A 21156-nucleotide genomic window follows, 5' to 3' on the forward strand; every position below is an offset into this window, starting at 1 on the left:
CTAAAAACAGAGCAGAAAAAATAGAAAAAAATCAAATTTTTCCCACCTCCACAACCACCTAGGAATGAAAGGGGATGCAGTTCATAGAAAGACAAACACCATTAAAAAGAGGCCAAGAATTTTGAATTGTATCAGAAGAAAGAAACCCTTGAGGGCATCTCAAAAATGAGACATGTCCTACCTATCACAGGTTCAAGGGTGCAAAAGGGTAACAGTTCACTTGAGTAAAGAGCCCCTGGCACTTGCTCCAGAAAGCTGACTCAGGTATTTTTTCCTGGGATTCATTTCACAGTCCTCAGGAACAATCAATCTGAAGCCACTGTACTTTTGTTCCCAGAGGCCCTGGCTACTGCTGGTATCTGAAATTGGCATTTTTTTCAGACATGCAGAAAGTAAGAGTTGTGGAGTCATGGAAACTTCCTCTGCAATTTAAAAAGGAGATGTTGGAGGTCAAATAAAGTGTCCTTGAGAGTCCAGTGTGTGAAGCTGTGGAAATGAACCTACTGATACATGGAGATGCCAGGAAGTTAGAAATGTCATGAATATGGAATTTATAGTTAGGAAAGCAACAGGAAGCAAGCAGAGCAGGCCAAATGTGACACCATGTGGGCTGCAAGAGAAAAGGCTACTGGATGAGGCTGCAAAAGTCTTCTGAAATTCACATCTCATTACCATGTGCATTGGATGCCACAAGTGGAACCACATAACTTAGTGCTTATTCTGCTGGGTTCTGGAATTTCTTTGGTTTAAATCCTTTTTATTTACCTGTCCCTGCCTTTTACAATTAGAGTGATTACACTGTGGAAAATTTCTTGTGACTTTGCAACTTCCTGTTTGAATTTTACAGATCATGGGTAAGAGATTGCCTTGAGTCTTTGGACCTGGGCATCTGTCAAGTCAATCAAGTTCACAGTCAATATTAAGCATCACAGAAAGTATGCCTCAGTTTTCATCTGTGCTTTTTTGTCATGCAACTACCTGAATTCCCAGGGGTAAAATGAAAGCCAGTTTTCTGCCCCAGGCCCTTTTCACAATATCTTATTTTACTTCAAAGTAAATAACTACTTTCCCAATCTAAGTATTACTAAAAAGCATTGCTGTGTGATGAAAAATCTCCTCCAATGGAAAGGAAACATTTTTGGAGAGCACTGAACAAGAGAGCACTGAGGTACATGATACTGAAGGCAACATGATCGTGTCCATCTAGAGACAAGAAACCTTCTGAGACTCAGGATGCCTCCCTGTCATCCTTCACATTCACCACCATGCAGCCCTCAACTCCCATTTATTTCTCATCCCTTTGTTAATATCAGTATTTTGGTTCCAATCAAAAATGAGAAAGATGTCACAGTTATTCACTGTTAAGACACACTTCATTAAAAAATACAGAGCTTTTTTCAGATGAAAGGTATGTTTGATTAACTTTGTTCCTTTGAATATGAGAACTAGAGTTGTTCATGTCATGAGCTGGCTGATGTTTTTCAAAGTTATTGAACTTTGCCTAACTTTTCAGTCCAGATTTTCTTAAAAATGTATTAAAGCAAAGCCATGGCAGCATAGATATTCTTTAATGGTCATCTCTTCACTATCTCAAAGAGTGACTTTTGCTATAATTCTTGTTTTAAGGAGTTAATTGTCCATATTGCACATAGAGTGAGGATAGGACATGTTTGTCTTTTTGCATTTAGTTTAGTTCAATTATTATTATAATGTTCTCCAATTTGATCCATAGTATCACCACTGTAAAAACTTCTTTTTGTAGGTTGAAATAATATTCCTTAGCATATACACACTACATTTTGTTTGCATTGATTTATTGATGATTACTTAGTTTTATTACACACTCTGACTATTGTGAATAATGACTATAGTGATCATGGATGAGCAGGTATCTCTTCCCATAGATGAATGTACTAGGAAGCCCATTGTGTCTATGGTGACCAAATATTTGAGAAGGATCAAGAAAAAGGAAAAGTGTTCTATATTAGATTTCAGTAGGAAGAATTTTCTAGCTTAACCTTTTTGTGGTTATTAGATTTGTTAATATTTGGAGAGGGGAAGTCTTTTCTTAGAAGTTATAGATGGTCATTTAGAAAAGCACACATGATATATCCGTGTTTATTGATGTGTTCATTTTGTTTCTCCAGGTGACAAGCCAAGATCATCTGGATTTTAAACACTTCATCCCACTTGGGGACTGTAGGATCCTCTTCAGTGCTGTCTTCACATCCTGGTTCTTCAGGGTGTAGATTATTGGGTTGAGCACTGTGGTGATAACAGAGTAAAATAATGACATGAGCTAGGCCTGAGAACTCTTGGCTGGAGCCTGGAGGTACATGTAGAGGCCTGGCCTAAAGTTCATGGTGACTACCAGCAAGTGGGAACTGTAGATGCTGAGTACTTTGTGTCTGCTTTCAGCTGAAGTTAGCTTCAGTATACCCCTGGCAATGAAGGTGTAGAAGATGACCACCCACATGGGAGTCACCATTCTAAATGGGATGGGTCCAATAGACAGGGCCATGTCATTAGCACTGGTGTCCCCACAGGCCAGCTTGATGAGCACAGGAACTTCACAAAGGAAGTGGTGCAGGGTGTGGTGCCACAGAGGGGGAGATGGAGGGTGAGACTGTCTTGGAGCAGAGCATTGCCAAGGCTGCTGGTCAAAGAGGAAGCTGCCATTTGTGCACACACCCATGTACACATGATGAAAATGTACTGGAGGGGCTGGCAGATGGCCACATAGCAATCAATGGCCATCATGGCCAGTAGGACGCATTCAGCAGAGGCAGTTCAGTTAAAAATATAGGCCTATGTGATGCAGCCCCAGGAAGCAATGGTCTTGTCTGGTCCCCAGAGATTGGTCAGCAGCTGGAGCACAATGGTGCAGGTCACACTGAGTTCCAGCAGAGATAGTCCAGGAAGAAGGACTTGTTTGTCTGGAGCCTGGTGTCCACCAAGGAGAGGAGGATGATGGAGCTGTTCCCCACCAAGGCGAGTATGAAGGAGAGCAAGACCACTGCAAAGAGGGGCCTCTACAGCCATGGAAACTATGAGAAGCCCAGCAACACAAAATCATTGGGAAATCTCATGTTTGCTCTTTCCATAGTATCAGTGTCTAATATATGGCTAGAAGGAAAAGGACAGATTTTGACAATTATGACTTTTGATTATAACTTTTACATTTCTTGTTTCCTTTTTTCATTAGTGTATATTTACAATACATAAAGTTCATTTGCAGCCACATGATGGAGACAACCCTGAGTGAGGGGTAATAAATTCATAAATTATCTTTTCATAGTAAAAGTCTGAGTCTGCCTATTATCTCACAATACTTTGCCTGAATAAGAATAAGATAACCCCTACACCACTGATTACAGCATAAATGTCAATATTCCTTGATTCTGTGATGTCTTGGATGGCAAGACAATAGCACAGCTAAGAGCAGCACGACTAGTGCATAAAACTCCTATGCAGGCAAAAATTAATCCATGGGAGAATCAAATTTCCCATTTGTCAATGGTCTGTTCATAGTAGAATATATAGTTTCCTTGTTGCTATGATCCAACTCATGTCAGTGCTCTCCATCTCACTCTTCCCTGCATTGCCCATTACCTCTTCTGAAAGCTGCATGATTGATAAATAGTGGCAACCTCCAGGAGATGTTGTGTTAGATAAGATCTCTGACTGTCCTGGGCCCCCAGTTGTGCTTTAAGATCTTGTCTTGTGTCTTTAAGTCTGTCTAACATATACTAGGTCAGGTGTTTGGCTCTCTGATCAGCCTTCAATAACTGGTGCTGGTACAGGGACTGATTGTCTTACCAAATGAAGACCACCCTCAGTGCATGACTAGAGAATAGATACAGTACAGTGTGAGGACTTCACAGTGCTAAACAGAGAGAGAGAGAGAGAGAGTGAGAGAGAGAGAGTCTGGACAACTGGAGCTACTCAAGGTTGGTGCTCACTGCCATGAAAAGGTGTTAGCCTGGCACTAAGACATGGAACAGAGCATGTTGGCCAACAAATAAGCATACACTCAATTCCTCTGAGGTCTCTTAAAGAAAGCAGGAGCTCCTTTTCTGGCCAGGAGCCTGTCAAGAATGTAATATAATTTTAACACCTTGTTTCCATAGACTGGAACATTAGACTGAAAACACTGGGAATGGGTAGGAAATAATTTTGAGACAGCTCAGAGTTGTGAAGAGAAAATATGGCCAGGAGAACCTCTCTACATGGGGGTTAGTGAGATCAGTTCATCTCCCCTTACATCAGTGTCTACATCAGAGAAACCAACAGTAACAGAAGTTGCAGAGCCTCTGGTCATGATTGCTGCACTTTTCTCTCAAAATAAGTTCAACAAAGAGGAGAGTTCCCTTCATGGGGAAAGACTTCCCCCCACCTGCTACAGACTTCACCAGATTTACGACCAAGTTCAGTCAGGAGCACTATGACTAAGTATCAACTTGTATGGTGAAGATTTCCTATTGTTCAAAATAAGAACCCTCCAATGCTTAGGGAGCTTCTAGCTGAGCCTCCCTCTCCTCATCTCTAGACCAAGTGTAGTCATGTCTCACATACAATTTGCACTTGATCAGTGTGGCAGCAACTGCACAGCAGTCTACTGAATGTAGAGGACAGTGGAGCAGAGACCCTAGGCCATACACCAGAGAGACCAGAGCATCAGCAGGACAGAGCTAGAGTTCCCTGAGGCCAGGACCTGGTCCTTCCTCACTGCCTCCCTAGGGTGCACCAATCATCAGGGAGGCAGAGCTGCAGAGACAGCTCTTCTAGGCTGTGTGGTGTCAGAGAGGACACTGCAGGAGGATTCTGCTTTACATGCAACTGCTCCCCAGAGGAGAGGGGCTTTGTTCTGGAATAAAGCCTGTGAAGAAATTCTGAAGATTTTCTTTTATCACACTCTTAAACAAATAGAACAAAGGGGTTAACATGTGAACATACATGCATTGATCTGCATAATGAAAATACTGTCCAAATTATGAAAATCTGAAGGAATCATTCATTTAATGCTGTCAAATTATGTCTGACTTTTGCATGCTTTTCTTTGTGCTTGTTTGTTTAGACAGAATTTGAGAGTCGGATTTTAAATAGATGCACTTGGGTGTGCAGAGCAGGTTGAGTTGGAGCCTGGGATTGGGACCCAGCAGTGCCTTGAAGGACCTGGAGCTATTGTAGAGATGCCGCTACACTGGCCTCATTTCCTTACATGGGCTCACATTGGGAGAAGAGGGAAATATGCTCTATACTAGTTTGTTAGTAGGAAAGTACATAAAAATGTACAGAGGTTCAGTTTGCATAAATAAAAATTGTATATTTAAAAATTATTGATTTTATGTTGACAGATATATTTGCTTACCATGAACTTTTCTGGTATATGCACATCATGGAGTGGCCAAATGTAGCTAATTATATATGTATTGCCCAACCATAATCATTCTGGTTGTGATAACATTTGACATCCAGTCACTTATTATTTTCAAGAATCTGGAATGGATCCCTTGACTTTTCCTCCTCTCTGCCTGTACAGGAGTGCCCTCTGTCCATCACCTCTCAACTCCACCCCTGCAGCACAGCTGATCACTACCACTCTGCTCTCCACTTCAAGCAGATCAACATTTTCAGACTCCAAATTTGAATGAGACCATTTGTAGTTCTCTCTCCTCTCCCCATTGTTAGAATGACTGAGGAAGAAAAGACAATGATAACAAATGTGAGCAGGGGCATGAGGAGGAAAGCCAGGCACATTCAGGTGGGGTGTGCTTGTGCTTCAGTGCAGCCACTGCAGAAAATAATATGTGGGCTCCTGCATAAACTCTCTGCGCAAAATACTGTTGGAAGAATTGGGTTTGTTCAGGTCACCTACTTTTGAGAATATTCTTAAAAGTTAGAAATGAATGAAACATTTCTCTGGCTTCCCTTGTTGACATCCTCTCAGAATTGTAATCCCTGGATGATCCAGTTGCAGAGATGCCCACCTCAAGCCATTCCTCGCCAGATATGCTTGAGTGATGGTGAGAAACTATGACCTTCATCCTCAAGCCCACAGTAGGCCTGACACTGCCATGTCACACCCAGGCCCATCCCTCATGTAAGCCTACCTGTCCCAGCTTCCTCTCCCTCAACCTCACCCTCTACACTCCTTGCTCTCAACTCCAGCCTGGTCCTCTGTACCTCTGCTTCTCCCCCTGGCTCCCACCTGACCTGTGGAGGATGCCTGCAATGTGACCCCTGCACCAGCCTGGGCTCCTCTGTGAATCCTCCCATGGCCTCAGCATCTCTATCTCTGTGTGTTACTCTGAATTATTACTCCACTGAAGTCATCTCTTCCCTGCCTTTCTGCTGAAAGCACTTTGGGAGTTTGATTGAGCTTTGGTTTCCTGCCTTCCCAGCACCAAGGTTTGGCCTGCAGCAGCTACTTAATAATTATGCAAATTAATGTCTAGAATCACGGGTGACATTTTTCCACTGGTCTCACAAACCTATTCTATTTCTCTTCTCCAATTTGACCTTACCCTCTAAACTTGGGTAAACATTTTACTTCTCTAGCAATTTTTCTCTACCATTAATTAAGACACTGGTGATCATTTTATATTTCTGTTTTGTTGTGTTTTGTCTAGCTTCAATTGAAATGTTTCACACACGCTCAGCCTCAGTGTGTGCTGGGATGATTATATTATTTATGTGATGACCTGACTGGGGTAGATGAGGTCAGAGAAGACCATCTCCCTAATGATATCATGTGGTTCACATAACTAACTCAGATGACCAGTAGTAGCCACCCTCACTAGGTAAATGAGAGGGTCTCCCAAATGCAACTCACTGGAAGACAGAACAGAGTTCACAACGTTTCCAACACCCTGGGCTGATCTTTAGGTGAAGAAGGAGGAGACACCCTAGTGAGAAGCCAGCAGGGGCAGTTGTAGTGATGCACGTTCTCTTCAGAATCTGGTTTCATGGAGAGCAAGATGAGAGTGAACAGAATCCAGGCAGGAGAGAGTGATGAGGAAGGGGCTCCTGAGGGCACCTGGCTTGGGTCCTCTGAGGCCTGAGGTCATGCAGGAAGATCATTAACTCAGGGGTCTCCTGTGTATAGACCAACACTGTACAGGAAATTTCCTTCCTGATTTACTTGAGTTTAGAATAATCTTTGCTCCAAGAAGTAGGCCTGAGTTAAATTCAGAAAAGATCCTGAAACAATAAAATAATGACACAAAAGAATTGAAATAGGGCCTATGGAATACGTAAGGATCCTAAAATTTCAACAGAGAAATATAAATCACATTTTAAAAATGAAATTTCTAGCCTAAATTGGGGAAATGTTGCCAATAGGCATTTCTCAAAATAAAATATATAAATGGCCAATATAGATAGTAAAAAAATGCTCAATACACTTTTTATTTCCAAGTTCCCCATCTTCTTAGAAGTATAATTGATTGAAAAGTCTTATACATATTTAAATTAAACAATGAGAAGTTTGACATACCTACTCATTGTGATATGATTACTATCACAAAGAATATTAAGACATTTTTCTTCTCTCATAGTTACCTTTTTGTAGTGAAATCACACACATGTTCTTGCAAGGCAAAATTTAAGTATATAGCTGAGCATACTAAGTACAGTTACCATACTGTCCATTGGGCATCCAGAAGCTATGCATATTGTATCATTAAAACTCTGTACCTTTGATCACCCTCTCTGCATCCCCCACCCCTGTCTATGGCAATTACCTTTCCACTCTGTTTCCATAAGCTGAATTTTTTGCACTACAAATAATAAGATTATGCATTTTTTAATCTTTTTGATCTGTCTTAGCATAAAGTCTCTAGATTCACACATGTAGCCATAAGACATAATTTTCTTCATTTTAATCCCCAGTAATTTCTCATTATTTGTATCTTCCATAATATTTACTACAATCATGCATACATCTATAGATGCTTAATTGCTTCCATATTTTGATTATAATTTTTATTATGAGACATGGACTTGCTATGTTCCTTAGTTGCTCAGGAAGTTCTTGAATTTACAATCCCTCTGCATCAGCCTGCCAGAGTGCTGAGATTACAGGAGTGTACCACCAGTCCTGGCCTGATAAGAAATCCTGGTGAGAGTCCAGAAAAACAGAATGCTCAAAGAAATGTGGAGAGTAATGCCAGGCTCAGGAATTTTCAGATGGGAATGAAGACTCTTGGACTAGAGGCCACATGTGTTAAACTCTGGCAAAATATTTGCCCAAATGTTGTGCAAGACTTGTGTGAAAGCTGAGATTATATTTGCTGGCCTAACTGATTTGGCAGGACAAATTTGAAACCCACTCAACATTTATGCTGTGGGATGCTTACTAGTGGCTGCTTTCCTCAGAGAGCCAGAAGCAAAATAAGAAAGAATTTTAAAAATTAAATTTTCCCTTCCCCCAAAAAAAACACCTATAAAAGTGATGGAGAAAAAGAGGTGTATTGATGAAGACATTTGCACCTAAAATGAAGCCAAGTATTCTGAGACAAGTAAAGAAGAAACACACATTGAGGGCATTGCTGGAATCAGAAAGTTCCCAATCATCCCAGACTACAAGGTTCAAAAGGCTAACATTTTACACAGGACCTGGTCCCTGGGATTCACTTCGCTGTGCTTAGGCCTTACCAACAGAAGCCACAGCACATGGTCTATGGGTTCTGGCTACTGCTAAACAGATCTTTGTACTGTACACATAATGCTAGTTGTTACGTCAAGCAAAATCCATGACTGTGGGTTTATGGAGGCTTCCAGAAAGATTTCAGAGCAGGGTGTGAGATGCCAAAGTGTGTATCCTTGAAAGTGCAGTGTGTGAAGCTGTGGGAAAGAATCTGTAGGTGCAGCAGAGACCTAGGTAAGGCAGAAGTACAGAAACATGGAATATTTGCCAAGAAAGCCACATGTAGTAAATGGAAGCCCATAAGAAACAACATATGTACTGAAACCAGAAAGCTTTTGAGGTGGAACCACACCAGCTCTCTAGAATTCAACTCACCATGGTGTCCCTTGTATCCCAGGCATGGTGTTATGGGATTTCATGATTATCTTACTTTGTTCTGGAGTGTCTATAGTCATATTTTATATAATTTCCCAATTTCTCTTTTTTGAAATGGGAATACATTCCATGTACCATTACATCTTGGGATTCTGTACTTTGTTTTATAAATTTCATAGTGGCTTTTCAATGAATATTTGCCTAGAGCTTTGGAGGAGACTTTGGACTTGGGTATCTCTGAAGCCAATCCACTTAACAGTAAGATTAGCCGTAATCTTCAGCTTTCACCTGTAGTCTTTTTATAGTGCATTTGCCTCAGGGTCCATGGACCAAATTCCAGTCAGCTCCCCTTTCACTCCCTTTTCCCAGCCCTTCTGCTCCTCCACAATAAACAAGTACTTTCACATCAGGAATATTAGTAAAAAACATTCTGTGCTGTAAAACGTGTTCACCAGAGTAAAGGAAACTATGAAACAGGGCTTGTGTATGGCAGAGAGCACTCCAAGAGAAAAGAGAGGTGATGGCAGCATGGCCACTTTCCCTCAAGAGATTAAATCTGTGGCTCAGGATACCTCCCTGTCACCCCACCTTTCACCAATTGTTAGCCATTACCTATCCTTTATTTCTCATCTTTTTGTTAATACCATTTATATGATTATCACACACATGTGAGAAAGATGCATTTTTAACACACATTTGATTAAAAATACAGCACCATTTTCTGATGAAAAGTATGTTCATTTAGCCTGGTTCCTTTGAAGATGAGGCCTGGAGTTGCTCATGTAGTTAGATAGGAGAATTTTTCCAAAGTTGAATTTACCTAACCTTCAGATACAGAATTTGATAAAAATATATTAAAGCAAACAAATGATATATTATGGAATTTATTTTTAAATGATTTTCCCTTCATTGGCTCAAATAACAAGCTCTGGTGATAATTCTTGATGGAAAGTGTTATTTGCTTTCCATGTATGAGAGAACAATGTAGTATTTGTCTTCTGTGCTTATCTTATTTCACTTACTGTAATTTTGCACATTTCCATTCATGTTTTCATAAATGGAAGATTTTGATTTTGTATTCTCTGATTAATATCCTTTCTGTACACATGCTATGCTGTATATACTCATTTGACTGTTGTAAATAATGGAGCAATGAATGCTGATGTAGAGTTCTCTCTTCCTATAATGATAAGGACCAGGCTGCACATTGTCTCTTGGAAAACAAGACATTTGGAAAAGATGAAGCAAAATTATAGTGTTTCTATTTGAAATTTCAGGATCAGAGCTTTCTAGCCAAAAAAGTTACTGTAGGTTTCAGATTTATTATCATGTAGAAAAGGAAATTAATTTCTTTCAAATCATAGGCATTCATTTGGAAAAGTGACCATGCCAGTATTCACTGATGTGTGTCCCTTTGGTTGCTCCAGGAGACAGGCAGAGATCATCTGGCATCTAAGTGCTTCACCCCATGCTGGGATTCCAGGATCCTCTTCCATCCTCTCTTCACATCCTTGTTTCTCAGGGTGAAGATGAGTGGCTTGAGCACAGGAGTGATAAGGCAGTAGAAGAAGCACATGAACTTTGCCTGAGTGTGATTTGCTGGAGCCTGGAGGTACATTTAGATGGCAGGACCAAAGTACAGGGTGACAACCACCAAGTTGTAACTGCAGGTGCTAAGTGCCTTGTGTCTTCCTTCAGCTGAAGGTAGCTTCAGTGCAGCCCTGACAATGAAGGTGGAAAAATGACCACCAGTAAAAGAACCACCCCTCTTCAGCTCATTAGCAGAGGTATCCCTACAGACCAGCTTGTTGACCACAGGCACCTTATAGATGTTGTCCAGGATGTGCTGCCCACAGAGGAGGAGCTGGAGGGTGAGTGTTGTTGGGAGCACAGAATTGGCCAGGCCACTCGACCAGGAGGCAGCTGCCATCTGCACACACACCCAGGGATGCATGATGAGAGTGTACTGGAGTGGCTGGCAGATGGCCAAATAGCGATCAATGGCCATCATGGCCAGTAGGATGCATTCAGTGCAGGCTGCCAAGCTGAAAATATAGACTTGTAGGATGCATCCCCAGGCTTCAGTGGTCTTGTCTGGGCCCCACAGGTTGGCCAGCAGGTGGGGCATAATGGCACAGGTTACACTGAGGTCCAGCAGAGCAAGGTTGTCCAGGAAGAAGTACATGGGTGTCTGGAGTCTGGAGTGTACCAGGGAGAAGAGGATGATGGAGATGTTCCCCACCAGAGTGAGTAGGTAGGAGAGCAGAGCCATTCCAAAGAGGGGCCTTTCCAGCCACTGAAACTCCAAGAAGCCCAACAACACAAAACCACTGGGAAAACATGTTTGCTCTTTCCATGGCATCTGCTTTATAGGTAATTAGAAGGAATGGGACAGATTTTGTTGAAATATCCCTCATAACTGTTAGGAAAAATTTTGTATATCTCTATAATAGTTTCCTACCCCTTCACTTTCTAGTCAGTAAAGAAGTACATAAAGACATGTCAAAAGTTTTTATATAGGGCCAGAATGCATACATGTGTGCCAGGGCACAGCAACTGCCTTGGAAGCATGAGGCCCTGAGTTCAATTCCTGGTACTCTCCCATCCCCCAAGTTTTTTTTCAAATAGAGATGAATCCAGTAGACTGGTAATCTCTTTATTTGAAAATATCAATCAGTCATGTTTTTATCATTCTTCTCAATTCTCCCATTTTTCATCTTCCCCTTTTATCCTTTGTGGATTTCCATAACTCACTGAATGTTATGTTCTCTAGTGGTGTGAAATGGGCTGTGTGGCCCATTCCATTTAGGACACTGCCTCCTGTTCCTTGTGAGTCCACATAGGTGAGGGATTTGGGGCTCAGTTGGACAGAGTAGAGCTTGATATAGCTCAAGTGGCTACATACTGCTTTGGAATTCTCAGATGTGAAGAGGCTATTAAGTAGAGTTATTCTGGATGCTCATCTATGCCCCTATTATTTTTTTTTTGGTACCAGGGATTGAACTTGGGACCTTGTGCTTGCAAGGCAGGCGGTGGAACCACTGAGCTAAATCCCCAGCCCTATGCCCCTATTTTTGTAACAGTAAAATGCACATGGTTTTCTCTTCTATGTTAAACACTTTCAAGCTCACGGTGGAGTGGTGTTGTGTGCATTCATATTTTTCTCCTCCCACTGTCACCTTCCTTCTGCGAAGACTCAGATCAGACCTGGGAATCAAACCTCTGTTTCCGCCCTGACTCTGGGAGTCACCACTCTACTACCTCTCTCTGGAGTTTTGGGTTCTTTGAATGTCTCAAAGAAATAAAATCTTATTTTGTTTGCAATACTGTGGTTGGTTTAGTTCACTTATTTCAGGGGTTTCCAACCATTTTCAGTTCAAGGACCAGTTTCATGAAAGATGATTTTTCCAAAGAAAGTGGGTGGGGATAGTTTTAGGATGATTCAAGCACATGTATTTATTGTGCCCTTTATATTTATGATTATTTCCTTGTACTATATAATGAACTACTTATGCAGCTCACCATAATGCAGGATCGGGGGGCTCTGACCTTGTTTTCCTGGCAATAGACTGTCCTGTGGGAGTGATGGGAGGGAGAGATATCTGAAGAGTTTTGCTGATGTCCAGTCTCCTCCAAAACATTTTTGTTTTGTTTTGTTTTCTGTCATTGCAGAAACTTTGTTTCACAAACACAGAACACTAGAAATAGAAGCAGGCTGTTCAATGCTTTTCTGGCCACTTCAGTATATTCTGCCTCAACTGCAGTTCAGAAATATAGGGATGTTTGAAGAGGTTTCCACCACTTTACACAGCACTATCATTTGAGGTCTCAAGCAGTTTAGCTGATCCTCTTCTAGCGTAGACAAAGTGAATTCTCTCACCTCATTCAAAAATAGTTGATAGCTAATGAAGACCAATTATACAAAGTGGGCACAGAGAGTGTGAATCTACTTTCCAAATGAATCCGGAGCTTAAGGAAGGCTCATATGTTCTTCTGAATGCAGCTTTCCTTTTGTCAGCAGTCTTAGAGACTTCCAATGTCAAATCTTTCAGTTGTTAACCATTTTCAAAGAAGCTCTTCAATTTCAATTTTAAAAATTATTTTAGCTAGGGTTAGCTCGTGGGCTTATCAAAACTGTGACTGATTCAAGCACACAGTGCAGGCAAGGGTCCCAGATGGATATGTTAAATAAAAATAGGTCAGCCATCCACAGGCTAAACTTATGTTGGATTCACCTTAAACCCCACCACCAAATGCAGCTGTACAATAGAAGGACATCAACTAACTTGGCATTATAAAGCTTCCAGTAGCTGCAAAAGGTAGACATTTGATTTAATTCTGCAAGCAATAAGTTTATCATGGTCTCTGTGCCGTCAAACCTCTCTGCTAATGTTCATCTGTGTTTGAAGCTATTCCCCAGTGCAAGCCTTTTTGTCTCAGCTCCACTTCAGATCATCAGGATTCATATCTTATAAAGAGTGTGCAATGTAGATTTCTCACACATGCATATGGTTCATGCTCCTATGAGAATCCAATGTTTTCTCTGATCCTACAGAATGCAGAGCTAAGGTGGTGATGGGAGAGGAGATTGAATGTGAGTACAGGTGGAGCTTTGCTTGGGCAGCCTCAACTCACCTCATTTTGTGAGACCTGGTTCCAATGATTTTAGGACACTTGACTTATACAATGTTGTTGAGATCAACCCATGCTCTGGTCAGCATTTCTTATGGTTTTGTAGGTAGAATAAGATTGGATTCTATGTGATTTCTACATTTTGCTTATATATTCACCTGCCAATGTACCCCTGGATGCTTGGATATTTTGGGTATTGTAAATAGTGCTTGCATGCACTTAGGTGCACAAATACCTATGTGGGATTTTGTTCCCAGTTCTTTGAGTACATACCTGGAAAACAGTTGCTTCATCATGTGTTGTTCTATTTGTATTTATTCACACAGGGTTTTGTAGCAGCTGTAGCATTCTACATATCCATCTAGTGCCCCAGGGCTCAAATTTTTATCATTCTCACCAGTGATTGCTGGTGATACAAAAATTTGTCATGTGAAACCCCCTAGCAGTTTTCACTGAAGCTTGCTTACATGTGAGAAGTCACCTCACTCTTGGTGCTTGCAAATTTCACTCTTTGTGTTCGGTCTGCTCTAGAGTGATTATGTCTGGTGAGGATCTCTTTGAGTGCATTCTCACTGTGCTTGACTTTCTGTATATTCTCATTCTTCATCATCTAGAAAGCTATATGACACTATTGTTTTCAAATTTCTCTGCCCCCTTTCTCTCTTTTTCAGTTCTCCCACAATGTCATGTTATTCCTGTTCATTGTGTTTCACATGCCCGTGAATCTTTCCTCTTTTTCTGTAGTTTTGTATCTCTCTGAACTCCAGATATATCAGTGTAAATTGTCCTGTCCTCTAGATTGCTGACTCTTTCCACTGTGGACTCTGCTCCTCTCCATCAGATCTGTGCCCCCTTTAGCTCCTCAATTTGAAGGCTTTTTTGAATGTTCTCTTATTTTCTAACTCTCCCTACTCACCCAGCCCAGGACCTTAGTGACACCTCTGAAATGTTTTTCTGCAATGAGACATCAATAACCTGCCCAGGATGGGAGTTTCCATCTCCTCTTTGATAAAACTAGGGAGGCCCTTGGTCTTTGTTCAGTGACAGTAAAATTTCAAGTTATATATAAACAAATATGCATGTAGGATGATTTGGAGAGTGAGGTTTGGCTGTCATAAATGGGCACTGTGTATGTGGTGGCACAGGTGGTATAGACAGTGGGCATAGTGATGATACCTGGAGTAAGCCTTTCTGAGTCTGTGGTCTGCCAGCAGGACACATGAGGAGTGACAGCTGAGGACTTAGTCCAAAGGATGTCACCATGTTCATCCTCAGCCTTATTACACTAAAATATCCACCTCTCTGGAGTCTAGAGAAGATTCAGTGGACAACAACATGCATGAGTATAGCAGCTATAGGGAAACTGAAGATTTTATTATTCTGGAAAGAATTGTCCTTGTGAATAAGAACTGAACAAACAAAATCAGTACAACCAGATACTGTGCCAGAAGAGAGCAGTTCTGTGGGTAGTATTTGAATATTATTGTCTTATCATAAGGTAAGAACCCTCTGCACTGCTGAGCCTCCAAATGAGCCTCCATCATCCTCATCTCTAGGCCAACATTTGGCACAGCTCCCAAATGATACATGCTTAATGAGGGGGTGATAAAAATGGCATACATGTGTATTAAATACAGAGATTTGCATTGGGTTGACAGTGGGACATCCGCAAGAGAGGGCAGAACATTGCCATGACAGAGGCAGGGTCTCCTGGTTCTTTTCCACGCTGCCCTTGAAGGACACACAAATCTGCCAGGACAAAGAGCTAACACTCCAGTAGGATGTTGCTTACATGTAATTGTCCCCTTACAGGATATGGGAACCTTGGCTGGAAAATTCTGAACATTTTCTTTGATCCCACAGGTAAGACCAATAGATCACTGGGGAAATGAGAAAATATTGGGAATTTGCCTGACTAGTGGAAATATGGTCTATGACAAGATATTCAAAGAAAATCAACACATTTCCAAGCTATATCTTGTTTTTGTTTCTTTGTTTAGGGAACATTCTAAGTTGCTCTACTGGAGTGTTTGCAAGCAGAATTGAGTAGGAGTATGGAGGTGTGCCTTAGAGAGACAGTTTTGAAAGTCTGAGCACTATGGCAACACCACTGTTACACAGAAATAGTATTACTTTAACAATGAGTTTGGACTTGGAAGAGAGTGAAATGTAATTAGTGATGTATTCACTAGGAAAAATTCATTAAAAATCTATGAAGCAATCAACTTTGCATAATGAAAATATATTTTTCCAAATGCTTTGTAAATAGAGATATAAAATTATATGCATTTTTATATGCAGGACAACATTTTGGAGAATATTTAAATTGTGAAAAGGTTAAATGTTAATTAAATTGTGTGTTTTCACCAGTAGTTCTTTTGTTGTGAGAACACTTAACATCCACTTTCCTAAACTGTCCAAGAGTACAATATATCACCACTAACCAAAGTCCCCATGCCACATCATAGACCTTCTCCATTCCTCCTTCCTGTGTGGCTGTGACTCTGCACCTGTGACCTCTGTCACCCCAACCCTGAGGAAGTCACTGCCTGAGACTGTGGCAATCATCACCCTGCACTCTGATTCTAGATTAATGATTTCACCTCCACAGTAGAGTGAAAGCAGGGAGTGTTTATCTTTCTCAACTGGTCCTGGAGGGGATGCTCTAGAAAGGCAAAGATAACAGAAGTTGAAAAGAATATGGAGTAAGGGGAATGCTGTTGATGGGAAGGTAATTTTAGTCTTTATGGGGAGAGATTTAGAACTTATCAAGAGATTAAGAATAGAACTACTCTATGAGATAGCAGTCTTACTCCTGGAAATGTTTGCAGAGGAAACTAGCCAGGCTGCTGTGGAAACATTTCCCTCCTAAGGTCACTGAGGCACTATTCACAACAGCCAAAATACAGAATCAACACTTTTTCAGCAGTGTATGAGTACAAGACAAAGTGTGGTAAATTATAAACACAGAATACCATTCTACCTTAAAGAAGTAAATACTATCATTAATGGCAGTATAGTTGAAGTTCATTGTCTTATGTGAAATAAACCTGGGGCCAAAAAGCAGAAGTTAACTTTTTTCAAGTGTTCTCATGGTGCATCAGCACCATGATAACTGATTGATTTTTATGTGGGTCACCATCATTTGAGAATTAAAGACACTAACTCCTAAATTCAGGAATGAGTTCCAGGCCAACTTGGGACCTCCTCATTGCCACATCTGACTCACTGCCAGCCACAGGGATTGTCCTGTTTTGAGATGCACCCAGCCTCACCCATTCTTCAGGGTTCCACAGTAGAGAATCACCAGGAATCACAGCCCTCATTTTGTCATTCATTGTTTTCTAGGCCACAGGGACCCATTAAATAGCCCCACTTTAGAGCAGGTTGTGCAACATCTGCAGGCCTGAGGGACAAGGGAGTCCAAAGTACAATATTATGCCTGCTACAAATAAAGGAGGAAACACAGACCTCAGGGAGTGACCCATTTCAATCACTTATTAGGTATCAAACCCAAGGACACAGGGTCTCCATGTTGAGAACCAGGCACACAGTGTCCTGCTGCGTAGCCTATGCCAAGTGACACCAGAAAGTAGACATTCTTTACACACCCTCCAGCCTGCCTGAGACCTCATTTAGGTTAGATTTTATACTTTGTTAATTTGTTCCTCTCTTTCTTCCATGCTTAATGCTACAGAAGGAACACAACCATCTGAAATGAGCAGGAGTACATCTGGCAGTTCCAGAGTCAACTCAAATACAATTGGTCAACAAGAAACTCTTCTGTGACTGAAACATACCAGCTTCACACCAGGTGGCACTGCCCACCTTTTTGTTTGAAGGCTGAAATCTCTGTATGTTAATTCTATGATAAATTCCACCTGTACTTCTGCAGGGATGCCTATGTGACTGGAATTCTTTCATCAAAGCAGAAAGAATAGAGGGGCAAGTGGTGGTCCCCACAGGTCATCAGTTCCTGCTTCTTGGTGACATACACGTGGCACCAGTCCCATCTCTGATGTAACCCCTGCACTTCCCCCGCTTCCTCCCCATCAGCCTCCTCCTCTGCACTGCTTGCCCCCACCCCCTATAGAAAGCCTTCAGCCAGACCCCCTGCACAGCTGGCTTCTGCCTCTCCTTCTGACCCTGCCTCCTGCTGGAGACAGCAACTTCTGCAACTCCTTCATCAGTGCCCTTTCCTCTGCACTGTTTCACCATCCCCTCTGCCTCCAAGTATTATTATCACTGCTGACACCACTATGTCACTCTCCCTGCCCTCCTGTGTGCCTGTGCTTTGGGAGTTGGACTCAAATTGAAGTTTTCTGCTTTCCCAGTACCTTGGTTAATTTTGTAGCAACTGTTTAATAAATGCCTAATCAGTATCTGGACTCACATGTGGTTAATATCTATAGTCACTGGGAAGTGACATTTCTTTCACTTGTCATACAAACTTCAATTTTTCTCCCCAAATTTTGCCAACATTCTAAACTTGTATAAAATTTAACTTTTCTCAAACTGTTTGTCTCTGTCATTATTCAGAACACAGAGTTACACATTTTGTTTTCCATTTTGTTGTTTTTTACCTAATGTCCAGTGCATTGCTTCATGCATGCTACATGCAGAGTGTATTCTGGTTGTCTATTAGTTTCTCTCTTCTTTGCTTATTGTGTTATTGGTTATTTTTTGCCACTAAAATTTACAGTCTGTAGTTTTTCAATCTTCATCTTTTATTGGACCTGAAAACTTGTGTGATGATAGGGGGTTGGCAGGAATAAGTAGGCTTGAGAAGATTTGTCCTTAATGATTCCATTTTGGTTCCTATTATCTTATCCTTCCATTACCAAGAACAACTCATGCTCATTAGGTGGGATTATGTCTACTATAATCCATGGTGTGATTAACTGAAAGAGAAAGAAATTATCACCCTGCTCAAGGACAAACTGGCCTCCACTCACCTTGAGGTGAAGAAAGAAGAGGCCTATGAGCTACAGTCCAGTCGTGGAGAGTCAGGCAGTTTCTGCCAAGTTAGGTTCTCTTCAGATACTGAGTTTCATGGAGAGTGAGGTGGCAGTGATCAGAATTCAGGCAGGAGAGAGAGTGATGAGTAGGGGGCACCTGAGGCTACCTGGCTCGGCTCCTCTGAGACCTGAGCCAGTGGAGGAAGACTATTAACTCAGGGCCTCATGTGTGGAGATGAACACTCTACAGAGAATTCCTTTCCTAATTTATATTCCTGTAGAATCATCTGGCTCTGAGTGATATGGTCCAGTGAGGTGCAAATAAGACCAAAAACAATAAAATTACCACACCAAACTCAAAATTATCTGTGGCAACACTGTCCTGTCCTCATGGCGCCCTATTAAATACTGCACAGGTGCAGACTGATGCCACCCCAGGGGAATATTTGTTTAAAAAAGTCACACTTAAGTACATGTGAAAAAACATGTTTTAAGGAGAAATACATCATTTTTCTAGAAAATTAAAATGTCCTTTTTGCTTTAAGGTCATTAGAGATTTAATTTCTTGTCAGGGCCTACTTTATGTCAGTGTGCTAGAACACTGTATGCCATGTTGTGTCTTTATTGATGTGTGCTTTCTTCCCCATTCAAAATTTCCTACACAGCGGGTGTCACTGTCACCTAATATATTCAGGCTTCCTGTTTCTCAAACAAGGAAATTATCAGGACACAGGATACTAGAAAGAATGGCAGAGATTTATTAAAGAAATGTTCACTCTTCAGGTAGGTAATGACTAGAGAGAGAACTAAAGAGCAGGTTTGACACAAAATGGCCCAATCTGCTTTTATGTTTTGTTGTGTTTATTGGGGTTTTTTTGTTGGATCTTTGGTGGGAAAATTCCCTCTGTGGAGGTGGGATCATCTGGAGGAGAACAGTCACTAGCTTTGTGTCTTTGGAGTGTATAACTCTCACTGGCACTCTTCCTCTGTTCTTTGTTTCCTCCACACCATGCAACAAGGAGCTTTGTTTTTGTTTTCTATAGATTTGGGGCATGATGCTTCTTCTCAGAAGCTGATCAATGATGGATTGAAACCACTGAAAATATGGTCAAAGTAAAACTGTTTTCCATTAATTTGAGAGTGTCAGATATTTGATCCAAAAAATGGAAAAGCTGAGCAATTTAGAAAATTAATACCAGAGAAGTTGTATCATTGTTATGACTATCCTTATCCATGTGGTTCAAAAGCTTTGTGACTGGTTTGTGGGGGGAGGAGTTTGGAAAATTTCAGAGATGACAAGAGTGGGCATTGAATATTGTAGGCCCAGTCTGGTAGTAAATAGTTTTCTCTGTTACTGAGGATTGAACCCAGGGCCTTCACATTGAGCTTTATTCACAACCCTTTTAAAATTTATTTTTATCAGCCAGGATCTTGCAATAAATTGCTCAGTTTCCCAGGCTGGGGTTGAATTTGTAATATCCTGTCTCATACTGCCAGAGTCCTGGGAATACAGGTTTGTGCCAACATATCCAGTATGACATGTGATTCTGATCAAAGCCCAGAAGACTAGAATACTTAAAGTAGTGTGGACAGCAAAAGCCAGGCTCATGAAATTTCAGATGGGAATGAAGAATTACTTTGGAATTTAACAAGAAGCCATTCATGTTACATTCTAACAAATCATTTGTTGGCATATTGTGCAAACCCTGGGGCTTTGTGTGAAGGCTGACATTAAAGTTGGTTACTAACTGATTTCCAGAATAAATTACAAAGCAGCTCAACACTTACTATGTGATAAGTGCTCCACTGACTTGTATACAGAGATTCAGAAGCTAAAAAAAGAGTAGAAAGTTTTAGGAAAAGTGAAATTTTGGCCACCAGCACAACCACCTAGGAAGCAAAGAGGGTGAAGTTGATGGAGAGACAACCACCATTAAAAAGAGGCCAAGAATTTTGAATAGTATCAGAAAAAAGAACCCTTGAGTGCATCTCAAGAATAAGAAATGTCCTACCCATCACAGGTTTAAGGTTGCAAAAGGGTAGCAATACACTTGAGTGAAAAGCCCCGGGCACTTGCTCCAGAAGGCTGACTCAGGTATTTTTTCCTGGGATTCATTTCACAATCCTCAGGAACAATCAATCTGAAATCACTGTAGCTTTGTTCCCGAGGCCCTGGTTACTGCTGGTATCTGAAATTGGCATTTTTTTCAGATATGCAGAAAATAAGAGTTGTGGAGTCATGGAATCTTTCTCTGATATTTAAAAAGGAGATGGTGGAGCTCAAACAAAGTACCCTTAAGAATGCAGTGTGTGAAACTGTGGAAATGAACCTACTGGTACATGGGGACTCTAGGAATTTAGAAATGTCAAGAACATCGAATTTCTAGTGAAGAAAGCTACATGCAGCAAGCAGATCAGACCAAATGTGACACCATGTGGGCTACAAGATGAAAAGCTACTGGATAGGGCCGCAAACACCTTATAAAACTCACATCTTCATCACCACATGTGTTGGATGCCACAAGTGGAACCACATGACTT

General features: G+C 41.2%; 1 protein-coding gene across 1 annotated transcript; it reads right to left on the minus strand.

Moving 5' to 3' along the window:
* Positions 1 to 10643: 10643 nt before the first annotated feature.
* LOC101724972 (olfactory receptor 2C1-like) lies at positions 10644 to 11297 on the minus strand. The gene has a single exon (XM_013070798.2). It carries the CDS (start codon positions 11295 to 11297, stop codon positions 10644 to 10646), a length of 654 nt encoding a protein of 217 aa, XP_012926252.1.
* Between the last annotated feature and the right edge of the window lie 9859 nt (positions 11298 to 21156).

Source organism: Heterocephalus glaber, unplaced genomic scaffold (genome assembly GCF_053883595.1).
Source record: "Heterocephalus glaber isolate CG9 unplaced genomic scaffold, H.glaber_assembly_v1.0 deba00001673, whole genome shotgun sequence".
Classification (NCBI taxonomy): domain Eukaryota; kingdom Metazoa; phylum Chordata; class Mammalia; order Rodentia; family Bathyergidae; genus Heterocephalus; species Heterocephalus glaber.